General features: G+C 51.1%; 1 protein-coding gene across 1 annotated transcript in view; it reads right to left on the reverse strand.

Moving 5' to 3' along the window:
* Positions 1 to 20416, reverse strand: part of POLN (DNA polymerase nu) — a 270736-nt gene that overhangs the window by 194653 nt on the left and 55667 nt on the right. The window contains exons 5-6 of the mRNA XM_075332945.1: positions 17386 to 17454; positions 13051 to 13111 (exon numbers count right to left, since the gene is read on the reverse strand). Coding sequence (XP_075189060.1) covers positions 13051 to 13111; positions 17386 to 17454 — 130 coding nt within the window. The remainder of the gene's footprint in view (positions 1 to 13050; positions 13112 to 17385; positions 17455 to 20416) is intronic.

Genomic DNA, 20416 nt, shown 5'->3' on the forward strand with positions numbered 1-20416 from the left:
AGCGCTGCTCTGTATGGAAGTGTCAGGTGACATTGCTGTCGGCCAACAGCCATCTATTGTGTATGGCCAGCTTAAATTTCCAAGTCATTTGCTGTCACCTTTAGGGGCTTCTCTAAGGTCTAAAACCAAGTAAAAAGGAAATCAGATTTAAAGGGAACCTGTCATCTACTCACCTGCAGGGCAGTCCGATATAGAAAGGTCCGATGAGCGTTGCTGTTCTCAGGTCCGGCGTCTCTTCGATCCATGCAGTTCTCGGGTCCGGCTCCTCCTCTATCCTTGCTGTTCTCGGGTCCAGCGCCTCCTCTATCTATGCTGTTCTCGGGTCCGGCGCCTCCTCTATCCTTGCTGTTCTCGGGTCCGGCGCATCCCCTATCCTTGCTGTTCTCAGGTCCGGTGCCTCCCCTATCCTTGCTGTTCTCGGGTCCGGCTCCTCCTCTATCCATGCTGTTCTCGGGTCCGGCTCCTCCTCTATCCATGCTGTTCTCGGGTCCGGCTCCTCCTCTATCCATGCTGTTCTCGGGTCCGGCTCCTCCTCTATCCTTGCTGTTCTCAGGTCCGGCTCCTTCTCTATCCATGCTGTTCTCGGGTCTGGCGCCTCCTCTATCCTTGCTGCTCTTGGGTCTGGCCCCTCCTCTATCTTTGCTGTTCTTGGGTCCGGTGTCTCCTCTATCCTTGCTGTTCTCGGATCCGGCGTCTCCTCTATCCATGCTGTTCTCGAGTCTGGAGCCTCCTCTATCCTTGCTGTTCTCGGGTCCGGCGCCTCCTCTATCCTTGCTGTTCTCGGATCCGGCGCCTCCTCTATCCTTGCTGTTCTTGGATCCGGCGCCGCCTCTATCCTTGCTGTTCTCGGATCCGGCTCCTCCTCTATCCATGCTGTTCTCGGGTCCGGCTCCTCCTCTATCCATGCTGTTCTCGGGTCCGGTGCCTCCTCTATCCTTGCTGCTCTTGGGTCCGGCCCCTCCTCTATCTTTGCTGTTCTTGGGTCCAGCGTCTCCTCTATCCTTGCTGTTCCCAGGTCCGGCGTCTCCTCTATCCTTGCTGTTCTCGGGTCTAGGCGTCTCCTCTATCCTTGCTGTTCTTGGGTCCGGTGCCTCCTCTATCCTTGCTGCTCTTGGGTCCGGCCCCTCCTCTATCTTTGCTGTTCTTGGGTCCAGCGTCTCCTCTATCCTTGCTGTTCTCAGGTCCGGCGTCTCCTCTATCCTTGCTGTTCTCGGGTCTGGGCGTCTCCTCTATCCTTGCTGTTCTTGGGTCCGGCGTCTCCTCTATCCATGCTGTTCTCGGGTCCGGTGCCTCCTCTATCCTTGCTGTTCTCAGGTCCGGCGTCTCCTCTATCCTTGCTGTTCTCGGGTCTGGGCATCTCCTCTATCCTTGCTGTTCTTGGGTCCGGCGTCTCCTCTATCTTTGCTGTTCTCGGGTCTGGCGCCTCCTCTATCCTTGCTGTTCTCAGGTCCAGCGCCTTTTCTATCATTGCTGTTCTTGGGTCCGGTCCTCCTCTATTCTTCTATCCTTGCGATCGCTGGCCTTCTTTTTTCGTGTGGATGACGTGTCTTATGTCATGCACACAGACCAGCATTGCGCTCCTGAGCAAGTGCACTTTGATCTGCCTTGCTAAGGGTCAAGAAAAGTACTGTAATGCACAGGTGCAGGTAAAGGTCAAAGAATGCCTGCACATTATAGTACTTTGTTCTTCCCTCAGGTGCGCAATGGAGGACACTGTGTGGATGATGCTGGACGCATCATCCACATGAAGCAAGGAGGACAGTGATGGTTGGAAGAGAGGAGGCACCAGACCAAAAACAACAAGAATAGAGGAGGCGAGAACAGAGATGCCCATCGAACAGGACCGTATTGGACAGCCCCGCAGGTGAGTAGGTGACAGGTTCCCTTTAATCCTGACTGAACCATTGAGTGTTGAGTGCCGGACTCAATCAATCTAATATTGATGAATGACTCTAAAGGCCCTGTCACACATAGAGATAAATCTGCGGCAGATCTGTGGTTGCAGTGAAATTGTGGACAATCAGTGCCAGGTTTGTGGCTGTGTACAGATGGAACAATATGTCCATGATTTCACTGCAACCACAGATCTTCCAAAGATTTATCTCTGTGTGTAACGGGGCGTTAAAGATAGCTTATATATGAGATGCATGTTAGCCCTGCATTATTTCACTGTAACCAGTGATTTGGGAGGGAATTTTGACCAGCCTTATTCTGACTTTGAGTGCTAAAATTGTAATTGTATAATTTTGTAATAAACCAATTGGATTGAAAGGGTTTCTCTGGTCCTACAAAACTGATGGCCTATCTTTCTGATAGGTCATCAATATCAGATTGGTGGTGGAAATGTGACGCCCCATGACTAGCAGGTCGTCACAGGGTACTGCACAAACTGCCCTTCCTTGCAATATTCCAAGTCCCTCATGGTTCTGGGTCCCTATCTTGCAGTGTTGCCCCCAACAGAAAATCAAATCCTAGGTACACACTGCACCACACCTACCAGGCACACCAGTGGACGGCTTGAGCGGAATAGAGTCGCCCACCTGGGGGGTCAAGGAGGGGGGTGAGTAGTGTAGTCAGTCGAGTAGTGAGTAGAGTAGTGAGAGGAGGGAAGTGAAATAGCCCTTGAGGTGTGAGAAGCTTAGAGGAGGTCAGGAGCGGTGGCTCCCAAGAGAAGCTGTCTAGGTTGCAGACGGTGGTCTGGACCTAGAGGAGTCGGACCCCCCCGGTCGCAGGGGATTGAGGCTAGGTGCCTGGACTTGTCAAGGAGGACGGTCAGGAGCCTGGCACTATCACCGGTCTGGGACCAAAGGCAGGCCGGGGTACACGGACCCTATTTCGGGGAGAAGCTTCAGGCAACCGGCAATTAACCTGAGAACGGAGCCTTTATGATCTGTTCCCACCTGCTCCAGAATCGGGGCACTAGCGCAACGAGGGGGATATGGCCTTCCAAACAAGCGGTCCAAGAAAATCCCAAGCGTGAGCCCTGAGAGTAGGCTCCCACACTTAGCCACAGTGGGGAGCGGGACCCGGAAAGTTTCAGACTACTGGGCAACTACGTTGAAGTTAAACTTAGTGCCAGGAGGCAGGTCATGGATCACTAGGCAACACTGCAGGGGACAGGACCCGGACGAGCTCCCATCAATCGGCAGCGATACCCCGAGATTTGGTTTACCCGGTTGTCAGCGTCTGCTTATTGACTGAGTGAGTACCTGAGTGAGTTCTGCATCCTACAGCATCCACCGAGTCCCGGGGCCTTCCCCTACCCGTGGAGGGCAACGACACCTTGCTGCCCCATTCCATCACCCCAAGTACTCCCAACAGCAGCGGCGGCATCCCCTCATTACCGTAAACCACGGGTGGCGTCACGAACTACAACTCCCCTGTAAATAACTATCCCCTATTACATTTAGAGCGGCCCCAAGCCCCCGGGTCCGGAGACCCTCGAGCAACAAGCAAGCACACGGATCTGAGCGGTTCGATCCGCTGCAGGGACGGCACAGAACAACTAACAGGACTTGCATCATTCACCCTCATTTAGTTGTCCAGAGCTCTCCAGAATCAAGTCTTAGGGGCACTTTGCACACTACGACATCGCAAGCCGATGCTGCGATGCCGTGCGCGATAGTCCCCGCCCCTGTCGCAGCTGCGATATCATGGTGATAGCTGCCGTAGCAAACATTAACCTTCTTAAGGGGGCGGGTCGTGCGGCATCATAGCGATGTCACATGGCAGTCGGCCAATAGAAGCGGAGGGGCGGAGATTAGCGGGACGTAAACATGCCGCCCACCTCCTTCCTTCCGCATAGCCGCCGTGAGCCGCAGGACGCAGGTAGGAGATGTTCCTCGCTCCTGCAGCTTCACACACAGCGATGTGCGCTGCCGCAGGAACGAGGAACAACATCGTAACATCGGTATTTCCCAATTCATGGAAATGCCGGACCCTACACAGCTTTTGCGCTCGGTAATCGTATCAAAAAGGATTTACACGCTACGATATCGACTGCGACGCCGGATGTGCATCACTTTCGATTTGACCCCACTGACATCGCAGCTGCAATGTCGTAGTGTGCAAAGTGCCCCTTAGGCCAGAGTAACACTTTTGAGTGACTCGCGAGAGTCTCGCATCACATCACCTGGCACGGCCGCACACTCTCCAGCACGGAGCGTGTCAGCTGCATGAATTTCTATTCAGCTGAGATACTCCTGTCCGGAGAGCAGCAGGCCATGTCAGATGATGTGATGCAAGACTCGCATGAGTCACTCGTAAGTTAAAGAGAGTAACCTCTAAGCATAGCCACTACTAAACATTATGGGATTATAACTGGTGAACAATTAAGAGGACCCCGCATACAAAGTTAGACCCCCACAAATCTGGTATTGTTGGCGTATCCTAAGATAGGTGACTAGAAAACTGGCTGTGTGTCGCCCTGGGCAAGCCAGGGGACACAGATAACAACACCACTACACCCCACACTCCAGGTAGGCACACCTGCTAACCAGAAATCCTTGTTGCCTTCCTCCAGAGGTTGATGATGCACACCAGGGGGTGGGCCAGGCGGTTGGCTCCGCCCACCTAGGAGCTCACAACTCTGGAGGCAGGAAGTTTCAGGCAGTTCTGTCAGGGAGGAGGAAGTGGAAGGAGTGAGGAGTAGCCCAGGCAGGGGCTAGAGTAAACAACAAGAAGTGAAAGCGAAGGAAAGGAAAGTGAAAAAGGAGGAAAGCAAGAAGTGGAGACAGCGCAGAGAGTGTGCAAAGCCTGAGAGCCCAGCTGTGTGTAGGGCTAGAACAGCAAGGTCAGCGACGGCGGTGACTGTCCGGAGTGGGACAGTTCGGAAGTTCCTGGAAGGACCCCGTTGGCTGTGTGCCCGGTGGTCTGGAGCAGTGTTCCGAAGGACAGTCAGCACCAGGGCAGGGGCCTCTCGGACCCCGGCAAGGCTAGGAGTCGCCCAATTTGCCGAATCCGTCAGTGACGGGGACGCAGATCCCCCAACAACAAAGTCCCGATTGACGGCAACAGCCCGACCATTAACGGGGAGACACCGCCACCGCCAAGGCACCAGTTTCCCCAGGGCCAGCGCCTGCGGGCAAAGTGTAGAGCTCCTCCGGCCCAGATTGCAGTCGGGGAGCGGGTAACCGGAGGGAATCCACCGATACCACCAGACCACACAGGTGCAAGGAAGAGAGAAGTCACCGTCACCTACCGGGAGTGCGGGTGCAGCCGTCTGTGGGACCGTCCTACCAGCCGTTGGTTTACCGTACAAACTGTGTCCGTGTCAGGCTGAGTGAGTACCATAGTGCCGCAAGGCACAGCGCTGCCCCCGCGTCCCTGCGCCCTCCAGGCCCTACACTTTACATCTCTCCACCGGGCCCCGGGATCACCAACCCCTACCCACGGAGGGGCAACACAACACCTGGCTGCTCCCATCACCATCCCCGGGACCCCCACACCGAGCAGCGGTGGTGCCATCACCACAACCGTGGGTGGCGTCACGAACTATAATCCCAACAAACACCCCCCTTTCACTCACGGGCGAGGAGCGTCGCTCGAGACACCCCGGGATCCGGCCCGCAGCTCGAGCCACCAGGAGCAACTGCCGGACCCGAGCAGAAGGGGTGAGCGCGGTGTGCCGACACCCTCCTCCCCGCCCGCGACAACTTGGCGTCACGAACAGGATCTTACCGCTCTGCCGTCAGGTAGAGGTGCGCCTTGTTACCGCCGGAGGCATCCGGCAGAAAAATTTCAGAAGCCGCCATCTTTGGCGCGAAAAGTTCCCGCTCGAGCGTCTTCTCGAGCAGTAGAAGCGCGAAGGCCAAAACCCCGCCCCGAGAGAGGAGGGGCCGGAAAGAGCTAAGGGGGACGGAAACAAGATGTCTGCGCCCGACGGAGCCGCTGGAGGAGCGGTGGTCGCAGCCGCAGCGGCACCCGCGGATGGGAATGGGCCTGCCCAGGTCCCGGCCGTACTGGCGGGAGGTGCCGCGGCCCCCGCGCTTGCTCAGGTCATGCCGTTTTCCTTGCCCTATGCGCCCGGAGCTGCCTGGCTACCGCAGTATGACGGGAAACCGGATGCCCTACAGGCCTTCCGGAAAAAGCTTAACCCGTTGCTAGAGCTGTACCCCCTGACTGATAAGCAACGTGCAGCGATAGTGCTAGGCCAGTTAACCGGTGCGGCGGAGCAGGAAGCGGAGACCTGGGCCGAGGGGGACCGGATCTCTGTAGCCACCATCTTCGAGAAGCTACAGACTGCCTTCGAGACCCGGACAGAAGCTGAGCTGAGGATGCAGTTTTACCAGTGCCGGCAACGAGCTGGGGATAGCATTCGGGACTATGCTCTACGTCTGCAGACCGCCCTCCGCACGCTGAAGCGGGTGAACTCTATTAATGAGGCGGATAGCAACAAGATGTTGGTGGAGCAATTTGCGCAGGGGATGAGGTCCCCTGAGGATCGTAAACAACTCCGGCTGTGGGCCCTGGAACACCCTGATGTGGACTTTGCTGTGTTAAAGGAGCGGGCTATCAAAGCACTACAGCCCCCAGCTGCTGAAATTCTGGAACCCGTCCCGTGGCCCGTCGAGACAGCTCCCGTTGTGGCGGCTCCAGCCAAACCAACCTCCTTACTACCTGCAGCCTCAAGCAGCACAGTGGAAGAACTGGCAGCCCAGGTCCGTCGCCTGGACGGAGACCTTGCCAAAATCCTTGCTGCACTACAACCCCTGACCAGATCTCAGCCCCAAGCGCAGATACAGCTTGCTGACAGTCCCGAAGATGTTCCCTGGATGCAGCGGAGAAGCGCTAACAACCCGCGGAGCAGACCTCCAATCTGCTACAAGTGCCGTAAGCCGGGCCATGTTTACCGACAGTGCCCGTTAAACGAGCAACCCCTGGGGCCCCGGGCCAATCCTCAGGAGTAGAACACCGTGGCCCCCCGGACTGGCGAGACCGATATGTCGGGGCCCGCCCTATCATCCCTGTGGCTGTGGACGGCATACCCGTGATGGCTCTCCTGGACACTGGATCACAGGTAACTACCATACCGTATACCTTGTACCAGCAGTATTGGGCCACAGACGAGCTGGCGCCTCCAGACCCTAGTATAAATTTGATTGCCGCTAATGGACTTCCATTGACCCAGGTGGGGTATAAAGAAGTGGCTATGACAGTGGGGCAAGCTGAACTGCAACATCAGGGCATGATTGTGATCATGAATGAACCCAGTGATCATAACCCGAAAATAGTGCTGGGAACCAATGTGATGGAACACTGCATGGCTGATGTGTTGAACCTTTTGCAACGGCTAGCCGCCACGGCGGCGGGGAGCCGGCAGAGGGCTGTGCAGCGTGAGATCCGCGCCCTGATGTACCGCCAGCATGTAAGCTCAACCGGAGGGGAGATTGGTGGAGTGCGAGTGATGGATGTTGCTCCATTGACTGTGCCCCCTAGGAGTGAGATGATGATCTGGTGTAGGGCAGCAGTAGGGCCTCAGGGGCGTGACTACCCTGCGATGATGGAGCCCATGCCTTCCGAGCACTGGCCCACTGTAGTGGCCGCCCGAGGGGTGGTAGATGTGAAGAAAGGGAGAGTGCCTGTGAGAGTGTTGAACTGTGGGGAGGAGGAAGTCAGGCTCCCCCGGTATGCCACCATTGCCAAACTGCTCACCCTGGACCCTCACACTATCCAGGAAGCCCGTCCATCCACACTCCCACCTACCACCAGCACTTCCCCACCCCAGGGGGACACCAAGGAGTGGCACCAACAGCTACATGTGGGCACTGATGATACCCCTACACATCACAGGGCAGGGGTACACAGGGTAGTGCAGGAGTACGAACAGGTTTTCAGTAAGCACCCCCTAGACTTTGGGCAGATCAAGGGGGTCCAACACCACATTCCCACGGGTGAACATCCCCCTATCAAAGAGAGGTATAGACCTATTCCCCCTGCACATTACCAGTGTGCCAAAGATATGTTGAAGAATATGAAGGAGGCAGGGGTTATTCGGGACAGTTGTAGTCCCTGGGCCGCTCCGTTGGTACTGGTCAAGAAGAAGGATGGTACCATGCGGATGTGTGTGGACTACCGGAAGATCAACCAGATAACCCATAAAGATGCCTATCCATTGCCTCGTATTGAAGAATCTTTGGCTGCACTGAGAACTGCAAACTACTTCTCGACCCTTGACCTCACCAGCGGATACTGGCAAGTGGCCGTGGCCCCCGAGGACCGGGAGAAGACCGCCTTCACCACCCCGATGGGGCTCTGCGAATTCAATAGCATGCCGTTTGGGCTGTGCAATGCCCCCGGGACCTTCCAACGGTTGATGGAGTGCTGTTTGGGATATTTAAACTTCGAGACCGTCCTGCTGTATTTGGATGATGTGATTGTTTATTCCCAGACGTATGAAGCCCATCTGGAGCACCTGGCCGAGGTGTTCGCGTCCCTTGCCAAGTTCGGGATGAAGTTGAAGCCCTCGAAGTGCCATCTGCTGAAACCCAGGGTGCAGTATCTAGGACATGTGGTGAGTGCGGATGGTGTTGCCCCCGACCCTGAGAAGATCACTGCCATCCAGAGCTGGCCGAGACCAACCACAGTGAGGGAAGTACGGCAGTTCCTGGGTCTGGTAGGGTACTATCGGCGTTTTATAAAGGGGTACATGAAGATGGCTGCCCCCATGCAAGATCTCCTCGTGGGACAGACCAAAGGTGGTAGACCCATTGGAGCCCCACTGTTGTGGGAGGACCAGCATGAGGAGTCCTTTGGCCAGTTGAAGGCGGCCTTGACCGGAGAAGAGGTCTTGGCGTACCCTGACTATGGGCGCCCGTTCATTCTCCACACGGACGCCAGTAACGTGGGGCTAGGAGCGGTCTTGTCCCAGGTCCAGGATGGAAAGGAGAAGGTGATTGCCTACGCCAGCCGAAAACTTCGGCCGACCGAAAGGAACCCTGAGAACTATAGCTCCTTCAAGCTCGAGCTATTGGCGTTGGTGTGGGCTATCACAGAGCGGTTCCGCCACTACCTGGGGGCAGCAAAATTCACCGCGTTTACGGACAACAATCCGTTAACTCACCTGAACACGGCCAAGTTGGGCGCGCTGGAGCAGCGGTGGGTAGCCCGGTTAGCCAACTATGATTTCACCATAAAGTACCGAGCTGGTCGTGTCAACATCAATGCAGATGCACTCTCCCGGATGCCCCATTTGTCAGAAGAGGGGTGTGAGGACGACGACCTCGAGGAGATTGAGTTGCCTGCGTTTCACCAGCCGCCTACTGAGAGGGTACAGGTATGTCAGCAAAGGGTGGATCTGGACCCGCGGCCCAGTCAAGAGTGGCAGGATGCCCAGGACCAAGCGCCGGCTGTCCGCCTTGTCAAGACTCTGGTGGAACAAGGCGCCATGGGAATGGACCCCAGCGCTCCAGCCGAAGCCCAACGCTTGTGGAAAGAACGGAAACGGCTTTACCTACACCAAGGGAGGCTGTACCGTGAGCTGATCAACCCGAAGACCCATGAGAAAATATGCCAGTTAATCGTTCCTCAGGCTGATGTCGCTACTGTACTGCGGGCATACCATGATGGTGCTGGCCACTTCGGGTGGAAGAAGCTGGAGATGCTGTTGAGGGAGCGGTTCTATTGGAGTGGGATGCGTGAATCGGTGGAAGCCTGGTGCCGAGAGTGCGGTCCTTGTACGCTGAGGAGAAAGGACGAGACTAGCCAGAGGGCACCGTTACATCCCATCGTCACCCATCAGCCGCTGGAACTGGTCGCCCTAGACCATGTTAAGCTCACCCCTAGCCGAAGTGGGTACACCTACGCATTGACCATGGTAGACCACTACTCAAGATTTATGGTGGTAGTCCCCGTCAAGGACCTGACTGGTCGAACTGCTGCTCGTGCGTTCCAGGCTTATTTCTGCCGACCTCATGGGTACCCCGAGAAGGTGCTGACTGACCAAGGCCCGGCTTTTGAAGCAGAGGTGTTTCACGAATTCTGCCAGTTGTACGGCTGCAAGAAGATCCGGACCACTCCGTACCACGCCCAAACCAACGGCATGTGCGAGAAAATGAATCACTTGGTCCTGGGGCTCCTCAAGACGCTACCGCTGGAAGAACGGAACATGTGGCCGGAAAAGTTACCCGACTTGGTCGACATGTACAATAATATCCCAACCAGCTCGACGAAGTGCACCCCAGCGTATCTGATGAGGGCTCGGCCTGGCCGCCTGCCGGTGGATCTGGAGATGGGGTTGGAAGCTCCGGAAGCACTCCCTTCAACGGCAGAGTGGGAGAGTCGGAGGAGGGCCCAGTACCGGCAAATCCAGGAGTATGTAGAGAAAAACCTCAGTCGAAGTCGAGAACAGCAAGAGCACCGGTTCAACCAGAAGGCGCCTGCAGGTCCTTTCCAGCCAGGAGATGTGGTGCTGAAACAGAAGAGAAAAGCCCACAAACTGGATGACCAGTGGGAGCAAGTCCCTTACGTCGTACAACCCACCGAGTGGGACAATGGGAAAACCTACCAGATCAGTCGTGACCAAGGGGGCACCCTGGCCACAGTTTCTCGGGACCATCTGAAAAAATGCCCCCCAGTATTGAAAGCAGAAGCTGAAGTACCGGTTTCTCCACCAGTGGAAAAGGCAGCAGAGGTAATCCACACTGTAATGGGTGACTTCCCAGCAAACTGGCCTACACAGAACGGCGCGGTGATACTTCCAGTGATACTGTTCCCACAACCCGTGGATGAAGAAGTAGTGGAAGCGGTTAACCGTGAGCTAGAACCAGTGCCAGTGCCCAGGGATGAACCTGTACCCAGCCCCCCTGCACCTCCGCCTGCCCCACACTGTAGCAGGGAGGAGGAACCGATTGTTCCCTCTACCCCACTGTCTAGCACCACCGACACCGGGCCCCGAAGGTCCACCCGTTCCAACCTAGGTAGACCCCCACTTAGGTACAGGGAGACCGTTCTATGAGTGAAAGGGGTCCGCAAATGTAAAAGGTTGTTGTGTGTGTGTTTGAAAAAGTTGAAAGTTTTGAAAATGAAAAATGATTTACCGAAGTTTACCTGATTGTCTGCAGTGATTAGCAACCGGCAGGAGCCGGTACCGTTGTCCCCGTGGGGACCGTTTAAAGTTTAAAAATGCATGGGAACTATCCATGGACAAGCCCGTGAACTCTGCAGGGCAACCACAAACGTTAGTGGCTTGTAAATATGTTGGGTACCGTTACCGTTTCCGCAATGCCGCCTCCGGAGAGGCAGGTTGGAGGGAGGGCCCTGAGCAGAGCAGGCCAGGGCCCAGCCACCAAAGGGACCGGTGGCTACCCTCTGGAGGGCAAGGACAGATCCCGCTCGGGTGACTTGTGCTGGACTGTGGGTCAAGGGGTGCTGCCTGGGTTTTAGGGGCAGCATCAGGGCCAGGTTGCTTGGGTGGGAGAGAGCGGAAACCGTGACCGTACACCGTTGAAACGTTAAAAGAAAATGTGCCTCCCGTTTGGGAAGAGTTTATGATTAAAAATGTTATTGATGTTTGATTAACCCTTGTTATCCCCTTTTACAGAAAAATAAAACCGGTGTAGGACGGCAGCCCGCGGACGGTCTGCATTTTGCTAAGGGGGAATGTGTCGCCCTGGGCAAGCCAGGGGACACAGATAACAACACCACTACACCCCACACTCCAGGTAGGCACACCTGCTAACCAGAAATCCTTGTTGCCTTCCTCCAGAGGTTGATGATGCACACCAGGGGGTGGGCCAGGCGGTTGGCTCCGCCCACCTAGGAGCTCACAACTCTGGAGGCAGGAAGTTTCAGGCAGTTCTGTCAGGGAGGAGGAAGTGGAAGGAGTGAGGAGTAGCCCAGGCAGGGGCTAGAGTAAACAACAAGAAGTGAAAGCGAAGGAAAGGAAAGTGAAAAAGGAGGAAAGCAAGAAGTGGAGACAGCGCAGAGAGTGTGCAAAGCCTGAGAGCCCAGCTGTGTGTAGGGCTAGAACAGCAAGGTCAGCGACGGCGGTGACTGTCCGGAGTGGGACAGTTCGGAAGTTCCTGGAAGGACCCCGTTGGCTGTGTGCCCGGTGGTCTGGAGCAGTGTTCCGAAGGACAGTCAGCACCAGGGCAGGGGCCTCTCGGACCCCGGCAAGGCTAGGAGTCGCCCAATTTGCCGAATCCGTCAGTGACGGGGACGCAGATCCCCCAACAACAAAGTCCCGATTGACGGCAACAGCCCGACCATTAACGGGGAGACACCGCCACCGCCAAGGCACCAGTTTCCCCAGGGCCAGCGCCTGCGGGCAAAGTGTAGAGCTCCTCCGGCCCAGATTGCAGTCGGGGAGCGGGTAACCGGAGGGAATCCACCGATACCACCAGACCACACAGGTGCAAGGAAGAGAGAAGTCACCGTCACCTACCGGGAGTGCGGGTGCAGCCGTCTGTGGGACCGTCCTACCAGCCGTTGGTTTACCGTACAAACTGTGTCCGTGTCAGGCTGAGTGAGTACCATAGTGCCGCAAGGCACAGCGCTGCCCCCGCGTCCCTGCGCCCTCCAGGCCCTACACTTTACATCTCTCCACCGGGCCCCGGGATCACCAACCCCTACCCACGGAGGGGCAACACAACACCTGGCTGCTCCCATCACCATCCCCGGGACCCCCACACCGAGCAGCGGTGGTGCCATCACCACAACCGTGGGTGGCGTCACGAACTATAATCCCAACAAACACCCCCCTTTCACTCACGGGCGAGGAGCGTCGCTCGAGACACCCCGGGATCCGGCCCGCAGCTCGAGCCACCAGGAGCAACTGCCGGACCCGAGCAGAAGGGGTGAGCGCGGTGTGCCGACACCCTCCTCCCCGCCCGCGACAGCTGTAACGTGTGCACGATTGGCAGGTATCATGCAAATTATATCAGAACACATGCACAATACCTTTCCATTGCGCATGTATCCGTGGCCGGTATGAGTAGGGGCAAGAAATGTTTGGGTTATTTTTGCCAAAAAAGCACAACTAAAATAAAATAAATTATCTTTTGATCACACAAATAAAAACGAATAAGCACAATTAAAAATATCCATTCCTACCAGCCAGGATAGTAATAAGCGGCAGTTCGATGTTGTAAAACAAATCCCACAAGCCTTCCGCCTGCAAAATAATAATAACGTTTAATATGTGGCTTATAGTGATGATAAATACTAAGTACACCCTCTTTGAATTCTATGGTTTTATGATATGAATCAGGACATAAAAAAATGTTCAGGTCTTTATAAGATCTGAAAATTAGGTAAATACAAACTACGACAGAGAACCACAAGTGACCACTTATACAGTGTCTATTTATTTAACCAAAAGTACACAGAAATGCAGAATCAGTGTGTGAAAAATTAAGTACACCCCATAAAACTCTAGCTCGTGGAATTATTATTAGAAACCTTAGAAAAAATATTTAGGGGGGTCTTTAGACACAGTACACCTCAAGAAATCAAACCCCACCATAAAATTCAATACTTTATTCTATTAAACCAACAGAGTGCAAATTAAAAACAGAGTAAGTTTGATAAATTAGGTTACGGTTATGTCGCGGGCGGAGGAGGGGACGCTGCGCTCTCCCACTGCTCGGGTCCGGCCGCTGCTGCGGCTGTTGCTGCTCGGTGGTGGCTCGAGCGGTGGGCCGGATCCCGGGGACTCGAGCGGCGCTCCTCGCCCGTGAGTGAAAAGGGTGGGGATTGAATTGTGGGGATTTGGTTATTGTCCGTGACGCCACCCATGGTTGTGGTGATATTGGTGACACCACCGCTGCTCTGGGCGGGGATCCCGGGAGCGATGACAGGGAGCAGCCTGGATGTTAGTTCTCCCCTCCGTGGGTAGGAGGTTGGTTGTCCCAGGGCTCGGTGGTGGGGTAGGGATGGATGGCAAGCAGGTTACGGGGCCTGGCGAGGTGCAGGGTCGCGGGGGCAGCGCTGTGCCGCACGGTACGGTGGTACTCACTCAGCCAATGATGAGGACACAGTTCTCGGTAAAACACACGGCTGGATGGATGGGTCCCACAGACGGCTGCGGTGTTTCTCCTCCCGGCAGGTTGATGGTGACTGCCTTTCCCTGCACCTGTGTAACGTGTATGGTTCCAATGGGTTCCCACCGGTAACCGGCTCCCCAGCTTGGATGGGTGCTGAAGGAGCCCCTTTTGCCCGCAGGCTCTGGCCCTGGGAACTTTAGCCTTGGCGGTGACTGTGTTTCCCTCTCTCGGTTAGACGGTTGCCTTCTGTCGGGACTTGGCTGCTGGGAAACCCAGGAGGTTCCCTTCGCTAACGGATTTGGCAAATTCACGGCGACTCCTAGCCTTGCCGGGGTCCGTAAGCCCCTGCCGGATGGTGCTGGCTTCTCTTTGCGTACCAGTCCGGTACCGCCGGGCCACCGCCCGTCCACGGTCCTTACAGTTAGCTCCAATAGGCCACTCCTGCAGACGGTCACCACCGTCTGCCAACCTTGCTGATCTGACCGGGCCACACACCCGGACCAACTTCAGGCTGCTTAACTGCCGCTTCCCTCCTTCCACTTTCACTTCCAAAACTCTATCTGCCTGCTTTGCCCGCCTCCAGGACTGTGAACTCCTCGGTGTGCGGGGCCAACCGCCTGGCCCACCCCCCTGGTGTGAACATCAGCCCCTGGAGGAAGGCAACAAGGGTTTTTGTCTGACTTCGGTGTGCCTGACCAGGAGTGTGGGGTGTGTTGGTGTTGTTCTGTGACGTCCTGGCTTGTCCAGGGCGCCACAGTTACAGGGAGGATTACGGGCAAATTCCCTATTCTTACCCTTCCTGGCCGCAGGGGTCGGCACCCTATACAAATGAACGCAGTGGTGCCTCCACTCACACGTGGACTGACCCTTCAAACCCTGTGCTAACAGTCTAATTCGTGCTGCTGATCTCTCTGGGAGCCTATCTCGTGATGTTCTCATACACCCACACAGGCACTCTAGGAAATATACATTTGGTATGACTTTTGTGATTTTTCCTTTTTAGTATATTAAATGAATATCTTTTCTTTACTCAGCATTTTGTAGATGACATAGTCAGCTTATCAAGTAGAAGACACTGTCCATGTTGAAAGCATCAAACTCTGGATATCACCAGTAGATGATGTAGCCAGTTGCTACCGCTTCGCCACTAGGCGTAACTCACTGCCCGACGCGTTTCTCCTCCTGGACCAACAATTGACAACAATCCCACTGCATAGATCTAGAGGCCGGCCGCACGTCAGTAGTACAAGGATAGGCGCCATTATCCTTGTACTGCTGACGTGCGGCCGGCCTCTAGATCCATGCAGTGGGATATCTGACTGACAATAATACCTCAATAAGGAATTGTATACTCATGGCATAAATGGAACATGCAGTCCCAGGCAATGGTATATTGTGATGAGAACAACAGTACCTCATTGAAGGATTGAATCATTGACTATGGCACTAATATAATTCTGTCATCTGCGCGATTGAGCCTTGAACAGCCCCTGATGAACCTCCATTCAATTGTTGGTCCAGGAGGAGAAACGCGTCGGGCAGTAAGTTACGCCTAGTGGCGAAGCGGTAGCAACTGGCTACATCATCTACTGGTGATATCCAGAGTTTGATGCTTTCAACATGGACAGTGTCTTCTACTTGATAAGCTGACTATGTCATCTACAAAATGCTGAGTAAAGAAAAGATATTCATTTAATATACTAAAAAGGAAAAATCACAAAAGTCATACCAAATGTATATTTCCTAGAGTGCCTGTGTGGGTGTATGAGAACATCACGAGATAGTATATTAGGCTCCCACAGAGATCAGCAGCACGAATTAGACTGTTAGCACAGGGTTGAAGGGTCAGTCCACGTGTGAGCGGGGGCACCACTGCGTTCATTTGTATAGGGTGCCGACCCCTGCGGCCAGGAAGGGTAAGAATAGGGAATTTGCCGGTAATCCTCCCTGTAACCGTAACCTAATGTATCAAACTTACTCTGTTTTTAATTTGCACTCTGTTGGTTTAATAGAATAAAGTATTGAATTTTATGGTGGGGTTTGATTTCTTGAGGTGTACTGGAATTATTATTAGCAACAATAACTTGAAGTAATTGTCTCCTGTATGACCTTACCAGTCCCTCACATGGCTCTGGAGGAACTTGTCCCATTCTTTTTACTTCTTTGCTTAAATTCATTGAGCTTTGAGGGCTTTAGTTTATGAACAGCTCTATTGAAGGCCTACAGCATTTCAATTGGGTAAGATCTGGACAGTGACTGGGCTGACTGGGAATTGAAACACTGTGATTTGTTTAATTTTCAAGCGATTTTGATGGAGTTTTGTTTGGTATCATTGTTCTTCGCCTTCTGATGGAGCTTTGTTTGGTATGATTTGTTTGGTATCATTGTCATGCTCCAGTTTCGGACAAGCTTTTGGATAGATGGTCTCTAATTTGTCTATAGAATACGTTTGCATACAGAGGAGTTCACAATTGACTCAATGACTTCACGGTGCCCAGGTCTTTTGGCTGCAAAGCCTATATTATCTACCCTCCACAACCGTGCTTCACAGTTGATATGATGTGTTGATGCTGCTACGCCAAACCCTATTGCAGTACATCATGGCCACATTTTGGTCTACTATGTCAAAGGGACATTATGCCACACGTTTTATGATTTGTTCAAATGCTACTTTACAAACTCTAACAAAGCTGCTATGTGTTATAGAAAGAAGAGGCTTTTTGTTCCTAAACCTTACCAACAAGCTTAACTTGTTCAGTTTCTTTCTAATTGTATCATTATGGACTGGAACTTTTAAAATCCCAACTGAGGCCTTTAGAGTCTGAGCTGTAGCTCTTGGGTTTTTGTTATATATATATATATATATATATATATATATATATTTTATATATATACTTTCTTATTTATGAATATTTTCCTTATGTTATCCAGAGGTGCACAGACCTTTTCTATATTGTGAACACTTTTACTTTCACACAGAGGCTTAGGATATGTGGCACATTGCAGATTAGGTGCCGAAATTTTCTGCAACAAAAAATGCACCTTGTGGCAGAAAAACGCACCAAAAACGCAGCGTTTTTTTAACATGAGTTTTTTTGTGAAAACAATGCCTGGAAAGCTAAAAATCGCAGGAAAAAAACTCACCAACAACTAACATGCTGCAGATTTTTTCTGCATCCAAAACTGCAAGGAAAAAAGAAGCAACGTGTGCACAGCACTTCTGAATTCTCATTGACTTTGCTGACATAAGGATGGGCAACAAAGTGCACGATAAACTGCACCATCTGCAACATAAAACTCAGCGTACGCACAGGGCGTAACAGAGTTGTTTTAGGAACCTGGGTCGTAACTTAATTTATAAACATACAAGTCATGATGTGACAGTATACAAATTATTTCTTACCTGAAGCTTGTGCTCTAGAGTCAACATCAAATTATATAAAACCGACAATTTCTTGCATGTGATTTGCAGCTGAAACACAACATGGAAACACAACATGGAAACAAAGACATTTAAAAGGTAAACATATGCTTTAAAAATGTTTTACCCCACTTCCCTCTTTCCAACTGAAAAGACAACATTGATGATGACGACTACAAGATTTTTGGATCTGTAGTCACAATCTGATTAATCTGTTTTATGATTAACTGATACTGAGCCTCAATTCATAGTTTAACCCATTAAAGGGTTATTCTCAAGTTGTGTCTTGAGCAGCACACAGCTTTCCAGTCTCTTTCACTTTTCTAGTTTCTGGAAGGGCGGGATCTCCTCTTCGAGTGACAGCTCTGATGAATGGTAGAAGTGTAATATTAGTAGAACTACAAAGCTCGGCACAAGTTCTGCAATAACACAGTCAGCTTTCAGTGGTGTGTTCTGGAGACAAGACTGTTATTGTGAGAATACAAAATACTCTTCTGTATGCTTTCTACTGTGAGAATTTTATATATATATATATATATATATATATATATATATATATATATATACAGTACATACAGTACATACCAAAAGTTTGGGCACACCTTCTCATTCAAAGAGTTTTCCTTATTTTCATGACTGAAAATTGTAGATTCACATTGAAGGCATCAACACTATGAATTATCACATGTGGAATGAAATACTTAACAAAAAAGTGTGAAACAACTGAAAATATGTCTTATATTCTAGGTTCTTCACAGTAGCCACCTTTTGCTTTGATTACTGCTTTGCACACTCTTGGCATGCTCTTGATGAGCTTCAAGAGGCAGTCACCGGAAATGGATTTCACTTCACAAGTGTGCCCTGTCAGGTTTAATAAGTGGGATTTCTTGCCTTATAAATGGGGTTGGGACCATCAGTTGTGTTGTGCAGAAGTCTGGTGGATACACAGCTGATAGTCCTACTGAATAGACTGTTATCTGCTTTTTTCTTGCCATAATACAAATTCTAAGTAAAGGAAAATGAGTGGCCATCATTACTTTAAGAAATGAAGGTCAGTCAGTCCGAAAAATTGGGAAAACTTTCAAAGTGTCCCCAAGTGCAGTGGCAAAAACCATCAAATGCTACAAAGAAACTGGCTCACATGAGGACCGCCCTAGGAAAGGAAGACCAAAGGTCACCTCTGCTGCGGAGTATAAGTTTATCCGAGTCACCAGCCTCAGAAATCACAGGTTAACAGCAGCTCAGATTAGAGACCAGGTCAATGCCACACAGAGTTCTAGCGGCAGACACATCTCTAGAACAACTGTTAAGAGGAGACTTTGTGCAGCAGGCCTTCATGGTGTAAAATAGCTGCTAGGAAACCACTGCTAAGAACAGGCAACAAGCAGAAGAGACTTGTTTGGGCTAAAGAACACAAGGAATGAACATTAGACCAGTGGAAATCTGTGCTTTGGTCTGATGAGTCCAAATTTTAGATCTTTGGATCCAACCACTGTGTCTTTGTGCGACGCAGAAAAGGTGAACGGATGGACTCTACATGCCTGGTTCCCACCGTGAAGCATGGTGGAGGAGGTGTGATGGTGTGGGGGTGCTTTGCTGGTGACACTGTTGGGGATTTATTCAAAATTGAAGGCATACGGAACCAGCATGGCTACCACAGCATCTTGCAGTGGCATGCTATTCCATCCGGTTTGCGTTTAGCTGGACCATCATTTATTTTTCAACAGGACAATGACCCCAAACTCACCTCCAGGCTGCGTAAGGGCTATTTGACTAAGAAGGAGAGTGATGGGGTGCTACGCCAGATGACCTGGCCTCCACAGTCACCAGACCTGAACCCAATCGAGATGGTTTGGGGAGAGCTGGACCGCAGAGTGAAGGCAAAAGGGCCAACAAGTGCTAAGCATTACAGACATGGCATAGTCGTGGTTAACGCGTTTCTGGCTTAACGCCCTTAATCATAACAACTAGTGAATGTTGCCAGTGCCGCTATATACTCCCCTCTCCCTCTGGGGCAATCAAGCGGAAATGGAAACATATGTGTCAGCAGGCAAAACTGGATGAGAAAAAGTGAGCAAGTGAAAAAAAACATATATATGTATATGTGGAACAGAGTACTTTTGTTAGAACCACATATGAATGCTCTATTATTTTTTATTATTGTTAAATGTCCCTGATAATCAAGAACAAAAATCTCATACATGAATGATACCAAATAACAAATGAATGTATCATACATTCATGCTATTTATGCCAACAATAACAAGAAAGAATCATATATATATATATTTTTATCTACATGACTCTTCTATTTGTTTATATGTATATTATACTTATATATTATTAATTTATATCAAAATATAAGAATGCATGAGTGAAAATATAGAGCAATCATATGGGGTTTCACAAGTTTAATATCAACATGATACAATATTATATTGTTGTATTAAGGTGGAAAAAATACTTTGAGTGAACAGTGAGTGATCATAAAATTTCCATTAAGATTTTTCACAAAACTGGAAAACCACTAATTTATGCAAAATTAGTTAAAGTAATTCACATTTGTCATATTTATACAAGAAACATGAAAAATTGTATACAGATTCATCAGACATTGTGGCAAGTGCCATATCAAATAGTCCATTTTGATTGAAATAAAGCAGTTCATTTCATTTGGAAACAAAAAGATAAATTCCTTTGTATTAAGCCAGTATCTCAGTTGCGACTTTTTGGGGAAACTCCAGGTCAAATTCAGTTGGAAAGTTCATATCATTGTAGATCAATGTGAATTAAGTCCTACATCGATTAATTCAAGCATCATTTTGTGAAAAAATTTCTATATAAAAAAAAATTTTTATATAAAAATTTTTTTATAGTAAAATTGAGGCATTCTTTTACAAGATGTTTCTGTAGAATACATAAGTATTTTAGTTTTAAACAAGATCAGATTAACATTAACAAAATTGTTTCAGGTATAACAACAATTTGGTCAAGAAAGGACTTTGTACCACTG

This window comes from Anomaloglossus baeobatrachus, chromosome 1 (assembly GCF_048569485.1).
Source record: "Anomaloglossus baeobatrachus isolate aAnoBae1 chromosome 1, aAnoBae1.hap1, whole genome shotgun sequence".
Classification (NCBI taxonomy): Eukaryota; Metazoa; Chordata; class Amphibia; order Anura; family Aromobatidae; genus Anomaloglossus; species Anomaloglossus baeobatrachus.